At 40.3% G+C, this 21,154-nt stretch overlaps 1 protein-coding gene across 9 annotated transcripts in view; it reads left to right on the top strand.

The window, feature by feature from the left end:
- Positions 1-21,154, top strand: part of LOC122562703 (transmembrane protein 132C-like) — a 1,065,724-nt gene that overhangs the window by 988,254 nt on the left and 56,316 nt on the right. For all 9 annotated transcript variants that reach the window (XM_043715795.1, XM_043715796.1, XM_043715798.1 and 6 more), the window contains one exon: positions 9,645-9,850. In XM_043715795.1, the coding sequence (XP_043571730.1) occupies positions 9,645-9,850 (206 nt within the window). The remainder of the gene's footprint in view (positions 1-9,644; positions 9,851-21,154) is intronic.

Below are 21,154 nucleotides of genomic sequence, written 5' to 3'. Positions count from 1 at the left end.
GCCGTACCCACAAGGTAGAGCAAAACATCACCCACTCACAACGCAATGCCATCCAGGCTCTCAAAACCAATCACAACATTGTCATCAAACCAGCAGATAAAGGAGGAGCCATTGTCATTCAGAATAGAACAGATTACTGCAAGGAAGTGTACCGACAACTGAACAACCAGGAACACTACAGGCAACTACCAGCTGATCCGAACAAAGAACACACCCTAGAATATGTCTCAGCATAATGTAAAGCCTTGACTATTCTCCCGTTAAAGTTCCCTAACTGATGACTGACAATCTTCGAGCTTCTACACATATCAGTACCTTCCTTGAGAGTAAGTGTCTGCTCTCTCTGCAGATGTGTTGTCATGGCAGACCTTTCTATCCCTGCTGAGACCATCATTCAGTTGTTTTTCTCTAAACAGTAACTTTTTGTTTATAGCCACAGTTTGGATTTCCTGATTGTGTAACCAAAATATCTGAAATTCCATGATTGATCGAGAAAGGCCCCTGAGGCATTTCATTTGAAGGAAGGGAAATTATTGGAAGAATTTGTATTTGCAATGTTAATTCCATTGCTCTGATAGAAAATGTGATGTGTTGATGTAGACCTCAGAGCTGTTTACTTTTCAAACTACAAGCTTAAACTCAATTCTCGACAGAATTTCTGGTCTGCTAATAAAATTGTGCTGGAAAATCCTGACAATGTATTGTGACCATAATAACACCAATGAGTCATGACACATCTACATCAATGATTCCTCAATGCTCCTAACAGTTCACAGAAATTTGAAACAAGATCAATTATCCAGATATCGAGTGACAACTTTGGGCAATTGAGAATTGAGGTGCAAGGTTTCAAGTTTCACTGAAGAAAATGTGTTCGTAACAGTAACTGTTATTACGTTGAAGTGCCACCAAATGTGCAACATAGCAGAGGATTCTGTTTGGATCTTGCACTGTTCTTCCTCAGCCAAATTTCATTTGGTCTATTACAGCTCATTATTCATTTTGTATAAAGTATTATTTGCAAATAGTCATGACCTTGATCACCTCCATTTAGCTTTTGTTGCTCTAATCAAAAGTGCTCCAGATTCTGTCATTTGTCCCGGCACATAAGACCTCATACATCCTTAGCATCATCCTAATAAATCTGTTCTGTGCCCTTTCCTTAATTTTGCCATTCCTAAGTAAGAAGTCCAAAGATGGACATCACATTCTGCCACCAAACCTTCATCTTTCAGACTGTATTGACAGCCAAGTGTTGACTGAAATATGGCCCATTATGAAGGACCTCATGTTTTGTAACATTGTGACCTTTAAGCCGTATCTTGGCTTTTCTCACTATTCCTCTGATAACATTTCCTCCTTCAACCTCCTTCAGCCTGCTCCCCCACCTTAATCCTCCTTAAACTCTTGATTGTCTGTCACCATCTCTCCAGAGTTTCCCTCCAGGATCCCCTCCCTCTTTTCTGACCACAGCCCCTCAGTTTAATGTCTCCTTATCCTGTGATTATCATCTACATCTCTATTTCTGTTTTGCTTTCTCCTCTGAATTCACTGTTTCCCTAATCCCATTTTTTCATAAACTGCATAAACTCTGCTTCCCACTTCTATGGTTACACTTTGGCCTCCACTTCTGCTATGACTTTTTTCATCTAATTGTCTCAATTACTGTCAAGACCATAGGGACTTAGGAATGGGCCACTCGGCACTATGGCCCAGTTTTGCAATTCCATTAGGTCATGATTTATCAGCACCCTGACTCTAAATACCAGTCTTTGATCCATGTCCCTTGATACCAATATCTACCAAAAATATATAAGTCTTGAAAAGTATAATTCACCTAACATCCACAGCCATTTGAAGATAAAATATAGTACTTGATTTTTAACTTCTTCAAAAAAAATTCATTGAATGTGGGTGTCATCGACTAGTCCTGTGATTATTGTCCATCCTTAATGCCCCTTCAGAAGATAGTTTTGAGCCAGGTCCTCCACCTACTGCAGCCAATCTGATGAGTACATGCCCATAGTTCTGTCAGGTAGTTGTGGAATTTTGACTGAGCAATAATGAAGGAATGACAATATCATTCCACGTTTAGCACAGTGTGATAATTGGAATGGATTTCATAGGTACTGTTGCAGTTCCTGGTGGATCATGAATAATGCTGGAGGAAAAGTGATTGATGATCTAGAATCTATTATAGACAGTGTCATTACTAAAGCCACTTCACTTTTTGAGATTTCATGCTTAGAGGATGATGGGCAATCGCTCATTTTGAAAAGACTGAAGAGATTCCTGGATTGTTTCTTTTAGAAGGGGTCACTGAAAAGACATTGGGACATTTTTACAAAGAAACCTCTTAGAAGTCGCATGCTTTAAGATAAGTGTTTAGATTTGGTTACTAGACACCACACGCTTGGGTTTATAGCTGCTGAGAATCATGTTTTTGGTTGGATAATGTTAGGTGTTCATTTGCTACCCAATTCCCCTTCTGCCTTTCAGAGAAACCCACTTTTACAGGGACCCTGATTCAACTGTTCTCCTGCAAAGCTTCTGAATTTGGAAAATTTCCTAAAGGCACAATGTCTGCAAAGGTCAGAACGATACCTGTCAACATGAGTCAGGATGCCAACTGAAAGGCAACCTGAACATTTCATAACTTAACATTCTTTTCCTTCAAGACCTAATAGCTGTTGGTCAAAGTGTTTTTCTTTATCTCCACTTTCCTGCTGGGAACTTCTCTTTCTTTAAATACTACAACCTTCTGAAGGGCAACTAGGGATTGTCAATAAATGGTGGCCAGCCAGCAACATGCACATCTCATGTCTGAATAAAAAAGAGAAAATTCAGCATGCAACTGGAAAAGCCATAGTTCCATTGCTATGCCCTGGATTTTGCATAACTTCACAACAGTGTCAGTTTGCTGCATGTGTGTTGAAAGACAATTGTTAATATTTATGGATTACCTTCTGAAGTTTGAAATAACACAACACCAGGTTATAGTCCAACCGGTTTATTTGGAAACACCAAGAGGTTGCTTGGTGCTTCCAAATAAATCTGTTGGACTATAACCTGGTGTTGTGTGATTTTTAACTTTGTCCGCCCCAGTCCAACACTGACTCCTCCACATCACTTCTGAAGTTCATATCCCTATCTGCTGTAGGTTCCCCTTTGCATTAGATGTCAGTGACTTAATATCCTGTACTTTCCACCAATAGCATTTCACTCTCACAGCGACTCTGTTACTGCTCTTCCTCTTCCATTTTTTTGCACTGCATGGTGTGTTCCTTGGGACACTAGGTCCAGCAGTTTATTCTTTCGAACATGTGGGAGGGAGAATGGAGGGACAAAAGTCTGAAATGTTTTGAAAAGTACTTCTTTGTAACCTGCTTCACTAGCAAGATCATTTGTGTTTTCAAAAAAGCCCATCTATTTTGTCTCTTTTCTCTTGTCAGTTATATATAATCGATTTTGTACTCTGCTGCTCTCGTAGTTTAATTAGGAATAGTGTGTCAGGGAAGGATTCCAAATAATTTTTTTCTGTACTATTCATTGGTGTCAACTGCAAAGGGCAACATGGTGGCTCAGTGGTTAGCACTGCTGCCTCACAGCACTAGGGACCAGCCTCAGCCAACTGTCTATGTGGAGTTTTCATGTCCTCCCTGTGTCTGCATGGGCTTCCTCCGGGTGCTCCAGTTTGCTCCCACAGTCCAAAGATGTGCAGGTTAAGTGGATGGCCATGCTAAATTGCCCATAGTGTCCAGGCTAGCTGGTTAGACATGGGAAATGTTGGGTGTGAATGTGATGCTCTTCAGAAGGTTAGTGGAGACCTCATGGGCCAAATGGCCCTTTTCTGTAGGAATTCTATGATCAGACTTTGAAATGTTCTTACTTGCTGAGCCTGCTGATGCAAGATCAGACTTGAAGTAAAATTTTCACTCTTCAGTGTAAGTACAGCTACAGAAAATTGAACAATCAGGGGAAATTTCTTTACAGTGTGATGGTTGTTGGACCATATCGTGCTTTGGCACAGATACTGGTTGAAGCAGAGACTGTTGTGTCTTTTAGGGGAAAATTGGAAAACTATTTCTAGCAGAGAAGAATAACAGGCTCTGTAGTGATGCTAAGGTTGTGAGATTACTTTTGGATTGCTCTAGCAATGACTCACATGGACATGATTGCTTTGATAGCTTTCCTCTTTGTTGAAAACTTCTATAACTCTATCTTAGATAACCTTAACAAGTGTAGAACAGTGCTAGCTAAGAAAGGAACTTTGTAACTGTGAAAAAAATCCTTGGTTTTGAGGTTTTCCACATGGCATTGTGGGTTAATGGGAAAAAAAGAGCAGATTAATATATGATATAAGAGAATAAAACAAGACAAATGTAGAAGTATTTTAAAAATTCTTTCAAGGAATATGGCCTTCACTGGCTGGGCCAGCATTTATTTGCCGTTACTCTTGTGCTACTGCCTGCTGCTCTTGACAAGAGCAGAACTTGCAGGTGATGGTGTTCCCTTGTGCCTGCTGCCTTTGTCTTCCTAAATGGCAGTGGTCATCTCTTTGGAAGGTGGTGTCTAAAGAGCCTTTGTGACTTGCTCCAGTGCATCATGTAAACACTCCTGCTATTGAGCAGAAAGAGTGGACGTGTGTGCATGTGGTGCCAATCAAATGGGAGACTTTTTCCTAGATCGTGTCAAGCTTCTAGTGTGCTACTGGAGCTGAACTCATGCAGTCAAGAGGGGGGTATTCCACCACACACCTGACTTGTACCTTGTAGATGATGGACAGGCTTTGAGAAGTCAGGAGGTGAGTTATTTACCACAGTATCCCTAACTTCTGATCTGCTCTTGTCACCACATATGTATATGGCTAACCCAATTCAATTTCTGGTCAATGGTAACCACTGGGGGTTTCAGCAATGATTGATTGTTTAGGAGACATGGTTAGGCTCTCTCTTATTGAAGACAGACATTGCCTGGCACTTGTGTTGCCCATATGTTATTTGCCATTGGATACAGTCCAGGCCTTGCTGCATTTGGACATGAACTGCTTCAATTTTCGGAGGAGTTGTGACTGATGCTTAACATTGTGCCATCATCAGCAACTATCGCCACATGCTGGAGGGAAAGTCATTGAAGCAGCTAGAAATGGTTGGGCTGTAGATACTATCCTGAAGAACTCCTGCAGAGCTATCCTTGAGCTGAGACGACTGAACTCCAACAACCATGACCATCTTCCTTTGAGCCAGGTATGTCTCCAAACAATGGACCCTGATTCCCATTATCTCCAGTTTTAAAGCCACACTCTGTTCATATCCTTACTCCAAGAGTAGCCGCTAAAAGCATGGAAGGAGCTATGTCAGAATGATGTCAGATCACATGGAACTAAAGTATGTGTTTATGTTTGTTAGGCTTCAGAAGCTTTGCAAATAGTTACATTTAACAACATTTGTTAAAGTTTGCAGTGTGGTCCACACTTTTCTACATGATGATAAGCGGTTCCCAGACCCACACAATGATAGATAAGTGGCACTAAGAGCACAAAGTCAAACCCTGGACACAGGATTATGACAACACCGCATGGGAAGCCCAGAATTCTGATCCCAGAAGTTGGGGGAAATGCCTGGAATGAAGGTTAGCGGTGGTAGGGACCAACAAGTGACTGACTTCAAGGTCTACCTTAACACCGAACCATGGAAAAGGAAAAGCTGTGCAAAAGGTGATGAAGCATGGCAGAAGGCCCATAGTGGAGAACGTGACATGTAGAGTTAGCACGAAATGGGTCAATCAATTGGCCACAATGAGTAAAACTTCACAGTAAATCAAAAATGCTTCGTAAGGATGAAATGAGCACTGAGAAAATTCACTGTCAGCAAGTGCATGAAGGAACGAGGCGCACTCTAGCCCGTGCAGGAACCCCGCTCAGAAAGTTTTATAGAGGGGTGCAGGTCCACACAGAGAAACTGGGTCATGGCAGCAGCAGCACAGAGAATTAAGCAACAGCCTGTAGGCATCCCAGCAGTTAGCGTCACAGAGGGGCAGAATGGGCACTTTCTGGGGAATGTTGCAAGCTGCCTGCAAGATTTCAACACCTGGATTAGACAGAACCACAGGGTGTATTCTGGCATGCAAATACTATTGAAATGCTCAGGAAACCAATTACAATGTATACTTCCTTCTTAAGGGGAGACAATGGCATAATGGTATTATCACTGGGCTGTTAAGTCAGAGACTCGGGTACTATTCAGGGGACTCTGCGTTCAAATCCCTCCACGAAACATGGTGGAATTTGAATTCAATAAAAATCTGGAATTAAGAGTCTAATGATAACCATGAATTGATTGTTGATTGTCAGGAAAAACCCATCTGGCTGACCAATGTCCTTTAGGAAAGGAAACTACCATCCTCACCTAGTCAAGCCTACATGTGACTCCAGATCCACAGAAATGTGGTTGACTCTTAAACACTCTCTGGGCAATTAGGGAGGGACAACAAAGGCTGGCCTAGGCAGTGACACCCTCATCCCATGAAGGAATATAAAAGCAATGTCTGAAGGGAGCTCTGCTGTAATGAAGACAGAAGAAGACCCATTGTCTAAAGAATCAGATGTATGACCTCACTCTGACATTTCTTGTAAATAATTAGTATTTAAAAAATGTTACTGTTGACTTGTGCTTTAGCTTGAGAACTTTTTCATTGTTCTGCTGCAACAGGATAATTCTGCCTCGCATTCACATTAACAGGCCCTTTGGTGGCAACAAGCTAATAGAAGGTAACAGTTCTTCATCCTAAACGCAACAATTTTCAAAACCAAACATGGATGCTTGGAGGCTCAGAGGTATTTGGCCTGGCAAATTAGTATTATGGTCTCTAAGACATGCTAGGTATGTCACAGATCTACTGCATCATGTCAGTCAAAACTGATTGTTCATTCACTTACATCATCAAAATGATGAGACGTGACAGATTTGTCTTTCCCACAAAAATGTTCTACAGGGAAGTTTTTGTCATTGTCAAAGTAATTCCTCATCCAGTCCATCTTTCACATGTTAGATGCTGCATAATGTGAGTAAAAAGTAAGAACCACTGCTTCTACAGTCCAATCTGGGAAGTTGTTGAGATTAAAGAACATACATTTCAATTCTTACCCCATCAGCGAAAGTGTGTTTGGTCAAAATCTTACATAGCCTGACATTTTTAGTGTATTTAACTGGGTTCCTTGCTTGCTGCTTGTTCAGGGAAAAAGCTGAATCTCAAAATCTTATTGACAGGCACAGATTTCTGAAATGTCAGTATGCATTCCTCTTATCTCCCTTTCTAACCCTCAGGGGAGATAGCAGTCAGATGTTTTGGCTGGCTGACTAAGAAGTGCAATGAACAATATTGACTAAAGCACAATATTGTGTAACAACATTGTATAAACTGTTTGTAGAAATCTGCACTTGTTTAACTTCTTTAAATTATAATTCAGTACTAGTTGGCCATCAAGGATGATAAATAGAAGAGAACTGTAATGACAGTAGGAAAGAGATTTGATGATCTTAGAAGTATGTAATAAGTTGCATAGAAATTGGCTGAGTCCTGACTTCAGGTGCAAACCCAATAGTAACTATTGTTTACATGAAATCAGTAATCTTGTATCCTCAGTACGATGTGGAAACAGGCCCTTCAGCCCAAATCGACGCTCCAAAGAGTAACCCACCAAGATCCATTTCCCTCTGACTGATGCACCTAGCACTATGATGAAGCGCTTTTGCCCGAAACATCGATTTTCCTTTTCTAGCAACATACTCTCAGCTCTGATCTCCAGGCCTCACTTTTGCCCACCTAGCACTATGGGCAATTTATCATGACCAGTTCACCTGACCTGCACATCTTTGGACTATGGGAGGAAACCGGAGCACCCAGAGGAAACCCACACAGACATGGGGAGAATGTGCAAACTCCACACAGACAGTCGCCCAAGGCTGGAATCGAACCTGGGACCCTGGTGCTGTGAGGCAGCAGTGCTAACCACTGAGCCACCATGGATGACAGTCGTGGTCAAAGAGGCAATGCAGTAATGGAGATGGCAAAACTGGACTGATTTGTCAGCATTTCGTATCAGTGTTTAGGCACCTGTGATGTTATTAATCTGCTATGCAACTGGACAATACTTGAGAGTAATTTATAAATCAGAACAGACAAGTATGTCTTGCTCAATTCAAGTATTCGGAATATATCCATTTTAGTGGTGTGTTCCATTCTGTTCCCTGATAGAAGGTGAGTGAGTGACCTGATTTGTGATTGCTGGTCTACAGGTTAATCCTCCTGGCTCACCCCCTGTCCTTTTAATATGGTTAATACTGGGTTACTTACCAAACAGGGAATGAGACAATTCTAACTACTCTACATTGTGAACGAGTAACAATGATTTAACCCTTTAATTCATTCTTTGTTTCTTTTATTTTGTTTGTCTCTTTGTTTACTTTGAGGTTGAAATTGTACAGTATATTATCAAACTGGGTGAGCATAATTCTTCCTTCAAGTAGCAATAAGGGAAGCTCATACACATTTGTTAAGGTATTTGTAATATCACAGGTGATTTCATTCCATTTGTGTCTCATCCCTTCTTTCTTGCCAGCTGCCAGCTTCCCCGTAAGCCCCCTGCATGCCTGTTCATTCTAGGGATCTCAGATACTTGGTACTGCATCATCCAGTCATGAAATCTATCTTGAGACTTTTTTTTTGCTATCAGTTGTATTTTGAGAAGGGGAGGTATTTTTGCAATTCAGTTGTAGGAAAGATTTCCTGATATTTTTACATCCTCTGAAAATATTTGACAGAGTTTTGAAGCTGATGTATTTGGGGTTTTACTGGCTGATGTTATTTTATTTTGGTTCTCGCTGTGTGGTTATGTTAATTTTTCAGCAGTTCTCAGTGCGTAGTCAATAGGATGTTATGTCATGCAGAGCTATGACAGATTCAGCTGAGTTGGGATTGTTAAGCAATGCTCTCTGGAGCAGTTGGTTTAAGTGCACACTGATGACATGTTTGTGTAGTTGAGATTTGAGCTGGCTTACATTAATCCAAATGTTACACTAGAAATATCATTGAAAAAGATTGTGATCCCAACTTGCTTAGGCAGTGGCACAGCATTTAGGAATGGTGTAAGTAATTGCAGAGTCATTGTCAGTTCTTCAGTCCTAAAGTGATGCCATTAATGTTTTCAATCAGAGATACCGATATTATTATTTTAATTGTAAACGTGTTTATATAATGACAAAAGGTTGAGATTTAAACAGTTGCTAGATTCTAGTTGTGTAAAATTACAAATATAAAAAGGGGGCAGTATTTTCTCATGTTCTTAATTATAACTGCCTCCTGGACTACTATATTATAGTAGATATTAGCTTACAACTTAACAAAATTTTTATGTTCCAGAGTTATTTGATTTTTCTTAATAAGATCGGTGTAGTCATTTTAGTCTAACTGCATTCCAAGGATGATGATAAAGTAAATTATTAAGGAGCTTTGTAGCTTTAATGGATGATTGTGTTGGTTTTGGGTGTGGGACCACTCAGCTGAGTGTCTGCATCTGTCTTGTGTAAAGTGACATTTTCATTTCTATGTTGCTGTACTGATTAGACTTTTCCCCTTTGTCACAGGTTTCGGAACGATGTGACTATGTTTTAGTGAACGGCAAGGAGATGCGAGGCAAAGTGAATGCTATTGTCAATTTTACTTATGAGCATTTGAGTGCACCGCTGGAAATTACTGTTTGGGTGCCTCGTCTTCCCCTTCAGATTGAGGTCTCTGACACTGAACTCAGTCAAATCAAAGGATGGCGTGTCCCTATTGTCTCAGATAAAAGGTATGAATAATAAGAAAAAGTATAGCTGAAGCAATTAAGTATTTTTCTTTTTATTTTAAATGTAAAATAAAGGTTTTAAGCTAGCTCCTATTATAAGTGCTTAATGGATATTGTGCTCCTCCAATGGCACCCACCCCCATCACCTCAGCATCTTGCTATGTTAATTCTGAAACTGTGCCACAGTATTCTAAACATACAGTTCCAAGGAATGTACACAACAGAGGCAGGTAGGTCTGTCTAATGGACCCATGCCTGTGTTTCTACTCAACACAAGCCTCCACCCTCCTTATTTCATCTACCCTATGAATATACCGACTTTTCCTTTCTCCCTCATTTGATTCTGGCTTTTTCTATTCACCTCAACTATGTTATGAGGTTGCAAGGTCCATTCCACCCACTCTAAGTCAGGAAATTACTGCTGAATTGCTTATTAGTTTTAATTGTTGTTGTGTCACCATAGTTTAGATTAAAGTGGTGCTGGAAAAGCACAGCAAGTCAGGCAGCATCCCAGGAACAGGAAAATCGACATTTCGGACAAAAGCCCTTCATCAGGACCTTATGAAGGGCTTTTGCCCGAAATGTCAATTTTCCTGCTCCTCGGATGCTGCCTGACCTGCTGTGCTTTTCCAGCACCACTCTAATTTAGACTCTGATTTCCAGGACCTGCAGTCCTCACTTTTGCCTAGTTGTGTCACCATAGTCTTACCAGACCATAGGGGATGCTCTCTCATGAGAGAGAGAAATGACTGGTGGTGATTTTACCTGAGGGCCACGAGGCCTCAGGCGAGGGAAGAGGTTGAGAAGGAAAGTCCTTCATAATAACCTCAAACCAGTGATGGGAATTGAACACATGCTGTTGGCATCATGCTGCTCTGTAAACCAACAATCCAGCAAACTGAACTAAACTGATTCCCTTAGTTTTAATAGTGACCTTCTATTGATGGCCCCTTGTAATAGATCCTATACAAGTGGAAAAAATAGATTATTCTCATCACTGGATGCTTAAGACTTTTAGTTACTTTTTGTTGATCCAATGTTTTTTTTAAAAGTAATTAGAAGTTCTGTCAACACTCTTCTCCCCCACCCCAATGCCCCATCATCTGCGTAAATACTATCTTTTCTTTGTTGCTTCTCATTCTGAGGAAGGGTCACAGAACTCAAAACATTAACTCTTCACAGATGCTGCCAGATCTGCTGAGTTTCTCCAGCAATTGCTATTCCAGGTTTCCATCCACAGTTCTTTATTTTATATGAATGTATTCTGTATGGCTCATTTATGCGTTGTTTATTTGCATATTGTCAAGCACCTGAAAAATGTCGAAACCAAGAAGATATATAAAGTTATGTATCCAAATTAAGAAGCCAGGAGTAAACAGAAACTCCCATCTCATCCATATTTCCCTCATATCAGACACAATTGCCTGAGTAAGGCATCATATTTTAGAAAGAACCTTTATGCATATGATCACAGATATAAACTGCATTGAATTAGATCATTGATCACTCAACCACTCAATGGCATGCACCAAGTTCAAACTAAAGTTATTGCACAGCTGTTTTGACCCTTGTTTTTCCTCAACGAAACAGGAATGTTTGGCAGATACTTTCCAGGGTGATCTTGTCCCTCTAATTATCTTTAATACTTATATATAGACTGGTGTCACTGAGGGAATAAATCGCTGTTCATTCATCATTGGGGTCAGATCATATAAAGTGTGGGAGCAAAGTTGGAAGCAATTAGAATCAGCATGCAAATCCAGTTTACATTGTACATCTAAAATCTATAAAGCATTAAAATTTGACTTTCCATCGATGGAGGTTGGGATTGCAGGGCTGGTAGAAATATCTGAAATAATTATAATCTAGGTTCCTATGATGTTTGCCTAATGGAAATTGCCATGTAATGATATTTTAGTAGCATTATCACATCATTACATAGGTTAATTACCATTGATTTTGAAATATTAACTGTATTACCAAAATCTATTGTCAAAGTACAGTAAATTGCAAATCATTCTCTTTAGCACAATCCACTATACGAATAGCAACATGCTTAAAGGCAAGTTGAGTTAGTGTGTCTAGCAATACACTTCAGCTGCTAATGATCTGTCAAATTAAAGTGTTGTTTTGCCTTAAATATCCTGCATTCCTATAAAATTGTATCTAATGCAGCATTATGCCTCTGCTGTTTTGGTAGGATCATAGTTTATAAAGTAAGCAGGAGACAAGGCCTGTAGCTATAGTACTCCTACATAACTACAACTACAGTTTCTATTCCTGAGAGCTATCTCTTCTAGAGATTTATGGAGCTTCAATGACTATGTGTTGTGTCTGTTTACAGACTGCACAATGAGTGGAGAGATTATTTTGCTTATCATGTCCATTTTGTTCAGTTAGTGGGACTCAGGCTGCCCCATTGGCCTGATGAATCGGCCTCCTAAGCCAGGGATTGTGGGTTTGAGTCCCACCTTAGGTGAAAGTAATTTTTGGTTAGCACTGCTGCCTCACAGCGCCAGGGACCTGAGTTCAATTCCACCCTCAGGCAGAGTTTGTATGTTCTATCCATGTCTGCGTGGGTTCCTGGTAAGTGCCCTAGTTTCACACACTGTCTAAAGATGTGCAAGTTGAGTGGATTGGCCATAGTCAACTGTAGCTCTGATTCCAATTGGGCTTGTAAATTTCAGGCTCCTTCATAGCTTTCCACATTGGATTCTACTATTAATTAATAAAATAAAGCCCAAGCTGAGGAAATAAGAAACTATTTGAGCCTGAATGGTATCTGGATGCTCTTGGAAGCACGTCTGCTACTGGACTCTATCCACAACAGCATCTCACACTGGGAAGAACTGTGGTGGAAACCTGAGAGAGACCAAGTGGTAAGAACAACTGATCTCAGCGTGCTTGTGGAGAGCTGAGGAAAATCTTAGATCTCAATACAAACAAATGTTAGTCATGATGGGGTGAGTAAGGAAAGCTGCTCCAAAGCTCAGTCGAAAATATGATGTTTAAGAAGATTTTTTTGAGTGAGGAAGAAGTTTAGGAAGCTGATCTAAGGGATGAGAACAAAAGCAACTGAAAGCTGTGGCACCAGAGGAAGGGTAAAACAAGGGGAATGACAAGAGACCAAAATCAGAAGCCTGAAGGCCTTGGAAGAACTTAAAGAAAGTGAGAGGGACAGAGAAATGAAGCAAGGCCATGGAAGGGTTTAAAAATGAGGGGGAGAATTTTAAATCTGAGAGAACATTCAGGCCAGTGATAACAAGATTCACAAGCAGCAGTGATTTCAGGAATCGATGCAGGTCACAGCATTTGGCAGATACAGAAAGGAATGAGAGGCCCAATGAAGAAAATGAATCCAGAATTAATGTACATGGGGGTGAGAGTTTTTAATTGGGAGTCAGGGTGAGGTTGAGGCAATGATGTCATGGTGTTGGAAATGAAAACCCCTCAATGATTCAAATTGAAGGAAGAAGTCTTGTGAACGGGTGTGATCAGTTGCTGTCTTCTGGTTGTTGGCCTGCTTTCCTGACACCATCCTGACAGGAGCTGTTTTTCCTAAGGCAGAATATGAGGATGACCAGGTTCCTTGCTCACACGCCAATTAAAAGCTTGTTAAGGCCGACCATCAAAATTATTCAGTCAGCCTCTGGGTGTCGCCAGAGGCATAGAAGTGCAGTTTGGCTGCCTTGGGGAGTCCTCATGGTGGCACACTAGGGCGAGAGGAGACCAGTGCTCCAGACCGCCGTTCAGGCCCTGCCTGACTGCATGTCTGGTTTCACCCACAGGCAACATGTGGATAGACTCCCTGTCTGAAACCATGGCTCAGCTGCTTTGGAACATTTTTATTTTAATTCCTAAGCACTGGCAAGAGATTTCTGCCATCTTGGGCCATAGTCTTTCTTACTTTCCTGAGAAGGCAGCCTGCCCATCTTTACAAGGCTGGGGGAGCCTCCGCTTTGTCCTCCCACTTTGAGGACCTGCCTGCCATCTTTAATTGGACAGCAATCCCACATTCTGACAGGTTTGGGAAAACGTCACGTCATGGTGCTTGTTCCCAACTCATTATGTGCTTCAGACTCTCACTTGATGTTCATAGTGGCATCCTGAAACCTGAAGGAAATATCCTGTCCAAGAGCTTTGAAACTCAGTACCTGTACTGATCGCGATGCCATAAATTCATAGTGAATTCAAGCCAAACATTTGGTTAAGGGGAGGGTTGGAGTCAGTGATGAGGGTGTGGAGTTTACAATGGAGCTGAAGACAAATAGTCAGGCACTCTTTGCATTGAGAAATAGAGTCATACAGCACGGAAATGGCCCAACTCGTCCATGCCGACCAAGTTTTCCAAACTAAACTAGTCCTATTTGACTGCATTTGAGCCCATAACCATCTAAACTTTTCCGAATAATGTACCTGTCCAAATGCCTTTTAAATGTTGTAACTGTACCTGCATCCAGCACTTTACTCAGCTTTTCTCATACTTTACGAAGTGTCATCAGATACCTCAGGTACCATGTGACACATTTCCTCCAATTTATTACAATATTCTGGAAAAAAAACATTGCAATCTGTTAGTAAATCAAATTACAGCTTTTATGTTTCATTAGTTTAGACAGTTTATACATAACATTTATGTCTCTGAAGCTCTTCAAAGGGTAGCAGTTATTTTTTGGTACATTATTTATACAAGCCCCTAATTAGTAATTACAAAGATGACTAAACACTAATTAGCTCGTACATTGCTATATATTCCAAGTTCGAACAAGCCGTTAATTACTTGTTACTGCACTGTTGGATGGAAGTCTGCTGAAGATGAAGAAGTGTGAGCTGTGAACAGTTTTACAACCCTGTTACCTTATCGCCTATCTACACAGAGAGGTAAAACGACATTGTACCTTGAGATGATTTAATAGTGAAAGAACATGATAAGTGTGAAAAGAGAAATCTGCCCAGAAATCTGTTTGGCTGCAATCCTTTTGGTTTGAGTCCAAACCAGCAAAGAGGAAATAGGCTGCCAGTCAGATTGGATAGAATGCTGGCATTATCAACCCCTTCCTCGGTCTTCTTCCACAATAGTTGTATTGAGCAACAAGGGAACAGATTGCAAAGTTCCATTTCTTTTCCTTCACCTCACATTTCCACCCTCCCAAGATTGGTGAATGGATTATTAAGAAAGGGTGGGAGCGTGGAGTTATAGGGAGGGAGGGAAAGGTTGCTGACAGCACCCAAAGTTTGTGGAAAACTATTTCAGTGCACTGCTAAAGGAAGGTGTAAATTTAGACATTCCATTTATGCCTGACATTAGGCCACCTGTTGCCTGTATAAAAAGCACATTGTGTGCGATGTACACTTTGTTTTTACTGTGGAACTGTAGAACAAAACAATTCATTTTATAATAGTCCAGTTCGGAAGAAAGAATTAGCAGCCGAGTGAAAATTTCAGCTATTGTTTCAGGTTGTTCAGATTGCTGACTCCTCTACCAACTGACAGCAGATGTTTGCATTCCTTTACAAAGATCCATGGACCGAATTACGATGATAAAATTTGCCACTTACAATGAAAACAATTGGGCTGTTGTAATCAACTTTTATTTGAGTTGTAAATGTCTCCAGCCTTTGTCACATAAATAGAATTCACTGCTGAGCCTCGTCTCTAAACTACTGTTTTGGAACAGAGCTCGATTTAATCAGAAACCTTACGAGCTGCTTAGCAGTCTCATTGTGTTTGTTTAGTTCATGCCCAATTAAACTAAACTATTTGGCTCCCTCCTTCATTCACTCGATTAATGTTCCACTTGCTATAGCCCTGTACTGCACATACCAGAAATGTCAGGACTGTGCCGAGTTGGCTTATCTTAGCTGAATTGGCAATGGAGTGGGGTAGCACTGAGGAGACAGAAAAATCAGCTCAGCTCAATATTATTGATTAATGACCCTTGATTAAAAATATGCCTTTTTACTATGATATCCAACCAGGGTGGTGTCAGGACAAGACATGGTATTTCATAGTGGTGAGATGATAGCATTGATAATTAAAACTTGAGGTGAAATCCTACCACTGCAACTGGTAAATTTAGAATCAATTAATTAAATTAATCTGAATTTTTAAAAAATGCTTCGATCAAGAATAGTACCATCAAATTATCAGACTTTTGTGAAAACCCATCTGGTTCACTTCAGTACTTTTGGAATGAAACTTCTTACCTTGTTAGGTTTATTGTGATTTCAGACCTAGAGCTATGCGGTCGGCTCTTTACTGCCCTCTGAGGTGATCAAGCAGTTACTTACTTGTAGTCAAGAAGATAGATCATGACCAGACCCTGGATAAAGTTCCCCAAATTATTACAGTTCCAAATAGGAGACCCCAATTTGTTCAGCTCCTGGGTGATGAGAGATGGGCAGCCTTATCCTTCATTCACCTATTCCCTCCGTTAGCCATAACATTGATAAAGAATCTTATCCTTTGTCCCAGGCCAAATGAGTTCATGTTTCAAACAGAGCCAGGCTTTCTTAAATCAGCAAAAAAAATATTTTTATCAGTTACTGAACTTGAGATGAAATAGTAACATCTCAGACATGGTAGACCAGCAAATTCAATTTGAGGGAGCCATGATCTGGAGGTGCCGGTGTTGGACTGAAGTGGACAAAGTCAAAAATCACACAACACCAGGTTATAGTCCAACAGGTTTAATTGGAAGCACTAGCTTTCGGAGCGCTGTTCCTTTGTCAGGTAACTAGCAGTGCTGTGAAAGGTTGTACTTCCAAATAAACCTGTTGTGCTACAACCTGGTGTTGTGTTTTTTTTAATTTGAGGGAGAGCAACTCTGGTCTCAACCGGTGCCCTCAACTTAAATAAGGGTATTTATGAAGGTATGATAAAAGAGTTGTCTGAAGTAATCTGGGAAAAAAGACTTAGGGGATGTCACCAGCAGACATTTAAGCAAACATTTCATAACATGGCAACATTTATTGCAGTCATGAGGAAAGACTTTGTGAAAAGGCTGAACTACCTGTGGTTAACAATAACAGTCAAAGAGGGAATCCAATGGAAAAACTAAGGCATACAAAGTGGCAAAGAGTAGTAGGAGGACAGAGGAGTTGTTAGGAACCATCAGCAGATAATGGAAGAGTTGATAAAGAGGGAAATAAAGAGAATGTCCCCCAAATCTGTTTTCCCAGCTCACTTTAGACCATTCTTTTTTTCATACCTCTATGCTTGCCCTTATTTAAATTGAGATCAAATTGCCCTCCCTCAAATTGAATTTGACATTCCAACGTGTCGGAGCAAATTAATGCAGCTGCTGGTATCTGTCCTGAAAACAAATGCTGGAGATCACTGCGGGTCAGACATCATCCATGGAGAGTGTGCAAGCTAACATTTTGAGTCTAGATGACTCTTCATCAGAGCTGAAGTGAAGTGTGGAGGGGGCAGCATTTATGCAATAGTTGGTGGGTGGTGTGGGTGTAGAGTGCTGGGGGAGAAAAGATGTTGATATTTCCGATTATTAATCGGAATGTGAGATATCCTACCATGTGTGATTGATATGGCTTGAGGATCCTTAATGAGTAGTGATATAGGCTAGGGTAAGGGCTAGATTGTTTGTGATGTGGAATAACTTTGGTTTGGAATAAGGAATAGTAAGGCAAAGAGGTCACAGGTATTGAATTGGCTTTATTGTCACACGTACTCCTAGGAATACAGTGAAAAGTTTACAAGTCGCCATCTTAGGTACCTAGGTACGGATTCTTCAGTACAAATTCTTAGGGAAAAGAAATAAGCCCAGCATTTCAGAAATTCAAAAGTACAAAAGCACTGTACTAAATTAGAAAATAAAGAAATGAAAATTTCAAAATAACAGTGCTTCCACCATAATATAACAAGAAAAAATGTTTAAAAAACAAGAGAATTCAAGACAAAGTCCATTTCACAGCTCTGGACTCAAGAACCCTAGAACCTGACTCCCTCCCACCCACATTGGAATCCCAGCCAGACCCACTACGATGTTGAAGAAAACGCTGTATGGAGTCACAGGCTGAGTGAAGCTGCCACAGGTAGACTCAGACTGACGCAGACCAAAAAAGCTGTCGAAACTACCTAAAGGAATCCCAGGCCAAAGCAGGTGAACCATGCTGCTATCATGAAGGGAAACTAGGGCCATTGGAATCCCGGGCCCAAACCCACCTCGTCTTCAGCTGCTGCTGAGGCAGCCATGAGGCAGGTCAGACTCAGCTATAGGTTCCCAAAGAGTTGTCTCACTCCAAGATAAAGTATAAATAGAGAAACTAATCAATTAATCCTACCTCATGACAGATTACAAAATAACCTGTTCCTGGGTGCAATCTGCAATGTATTGCTCTAAGAAACAATCTCTGATGCACTGTACAAATTGTGTTCCATACCACCTTTAGCCATCTGGTTTTTCCATAGAACATACAAAGTAAAATCATCCTGAAAACTGTAGTGTCTTTCTTACACACTTACATTCTTTCTCAATTTATCCTACAGTGAGGCAACTATTTGGGGATCTTTAGATGACTCTCACTCTTGACTTCTTTATTTCCAAATAGACTGGTTCCACATCATGATCTATTCCACCTGAGTCACTACTCATTACTGCACTGATGGCTTCCTTTATTAACAAAGCTACCCCACCTCCTATTCCTTTTCGTCTGTTATTCTGATGTGTCAAATAAATGAGGAGTCATGGTGGCTCCATGGTTAGCACTGCTGTCTCACAGAACCAGGGACCCGAGCTTGATTCTACCCTCAGGTGACTGTCTGTGTGGAGTTTGCACATTCTCCCCGTGTCTGCATGGGTTCCCTCCGGGTACTCCAATTTCCTCCCACAGTCCATTGCAGGCTAGGTGGGTTGGGCAAGCTAAATTTCCAATCATGTCCAAAGATGTGCAAGCTAGGTGGGTTAGCCATGGGAAGTGCAGGATTACAAGGATAGGGTAGGGTAGGGTGGGTCTGGGTGGGATGCTGTTCAGAGGGTCGGTGTGGACTCGATGGGTCAAATAGCCTGCTTCCACGCTGTAGGGATTCTATGACTCTTGAATATTGAAATGTAGCGACCTCTCTGCAACAGCTATATAGTCATAGATTTTTCTTTCTGATGGTGCTTTCAACTTATCTATCTTTTTTAACAATACATGAATTCAGACTAGGAAACTTAAGCTAAGAATTTCCTCTATTATTACTTTTGCTGCTTGTAATTTCCGTTGATCAGGGATTATTTTGGCAATAAACAAAAATGTAAGAAAAAAAAGATGACTTTAAGAAACAGTCTCAAACATTTTAATAAAAGTAACGGGCCAGAAATTTATGTCATGTGCTGCAGTTCACTTAATCATATTATATTTTACTGGACCCATAGGCTATAGACCTCAAAGTGAATGGCTGTAAGTGTGGTATGGCATTATCACTTTTCTATTGCCTATTAATTAAGTTCATTTGAAGTGGTGTTGAAGGTAGAGAGCAGAATAATTAAACATCACAGCCCCATAACGCTTCACATCTACAACAAGCTCCTGTGCATTTCTTTCAATATTTCCTTATATCAGCAAGCACGAAAAAACAATGGGGTGTAATTATTTTTGATGAATGAATACTTTATATCAAATAATTCAAGCACTCCTTTAAATTAAGATTAGAGTTGTAATGTTCCATCTCCAGTCTCAAATGTTAGAACCAAGTCATTTTAAGATTTTAGAATTTTCTGGTTAAAGTCTGAAGGCAGTGTGCCTAACCACACCAGTGAAATCGTAGATCGAAGTATTTGTCTTAGGTATAAAACAGTGATAAGATACTTCATAGTTGTAATAAATATTGTTTACTTGATCCAAGTATTATATCTTGTAAGTTTTCGCTCCCAAAATACTGTACTAAAATTATGCGATGAGTTGCTTGGGTCCGTTCAAAGATTTTTATGGATAACTGGTGTTTCTGAACAATAATTTCTGGACTGGGGAGATCACAATATACCATGTGGGTTGCTAAAACATATAAACATATTCAGCCTAGCCAAGAAAACCAGACAATTACAGATTATACATCCCCTAAGAGAATAATGAGTTAATATTATTTCTAAGAATGTTTTGGTGGAAACTCTTGACTTCTTGGATTACATTGATTTTCAAGGATAATTGCTGTCATAAAATTTAGTGACTTATACATATAATTAATGTCTCAAGGTAATAAAAAATAACAGGTTGTATCTCTTTGCTATTACCAAACTTCGATATTTCACCTCTTTGGTGAGGCGTTGCATTGAGGTTTCAGATGTGACTCTTCAGGTGTCGCATTTCAACTGATAATTTATTGATCCTAACCTTAACTCTTATCTGTGTTTGCAATCTGCATGAGGTTTCTAGTTGTCATAAATTTTGTTTCAATACTTCACCGTTATGAAATATGTGGTCATATTTATGTGTCTGTGCCCTGCCCAATTATCCCACAGTGTGAAATGTTCTTGAAACTGCACATAGTTTTGACTAGTTTTATACCATCCCAAAGGAAATTGACACATCGCAAATGAAATTATGAAACAGAAACAAAAAACCTGTTCTTGTGATGTCTTTACTTAACATCAGTGACTTTCTTCTGCAGTCATGAGCCAGTAGTTGTCAAACAACTGCCAAGTTATAAATACTTGGTTAACAATTTGACTCCAATCTCCTTATCCTGTACCATGATAGCTATTAAAGATTTCATGAGGCTAATTGACTAAGTGCAATGAGATCCCCCTCATATCCCACCATCTTTACTTTACCTAACATTTAACCTCAGTCTACATCACAAATAAAGCAGTGCCTGGCCAGTCGTATAGAACTTCGTTGTGCTATGCCCAAATTAATGTTTAGTTACATGCAGTCATCTTCCTCTAGCTCCAAGCTAGGCAAGCCATCTGGTTACTTCTCCCTCACAAACCTGTCTCTACATTTACCTCAATCTTCCTGTGGGATTCTATGAGGTGAATAATGATGTCTTCTTATGGCACAGGCCTGAACATTAATCTCCGTTGCTATCTTCACTCAGTGAGCTGCAGCCAACTTTGCCCATTCCTAAACTGGATTGCTGATTGTCTGTTCCTGTGAACAAAAACACGCACAGATAATAAATCCAGAGGACCCTCCCTAACTCCCACAGACTATCCCAAGGCAACATGGTCTACCTGGGACATTTTAAGCAGAGGTGAAAACTACCTTTTAACCTCAAAATGACCCTATTGATTCTCTGACTTAAATGAATTAATTGATGTTTTAATGGATATAATTGGCCTCTCTCCAAATTAACTAGTCCCAC

Source organism: Chiloscyllium plagiosum, chromosome 25 (genome assembly GCF_004010195.1).
Source record: "Chiloscyllium plagiosum isolate BGI_BamShark_2017 chromosome 25, ASM401019v2, whole genome shotgun sequence".
NCBI lineage: Eukaryota > Metazoa > Chordata > Chondrichthyes > Orectolobiformes > Hemiscylliidae > Chiloscyllium > Chiloscyllium plagiosum.
This window is presented reverse-complemented; position numbering and strand designations above follow the sequence as displayed.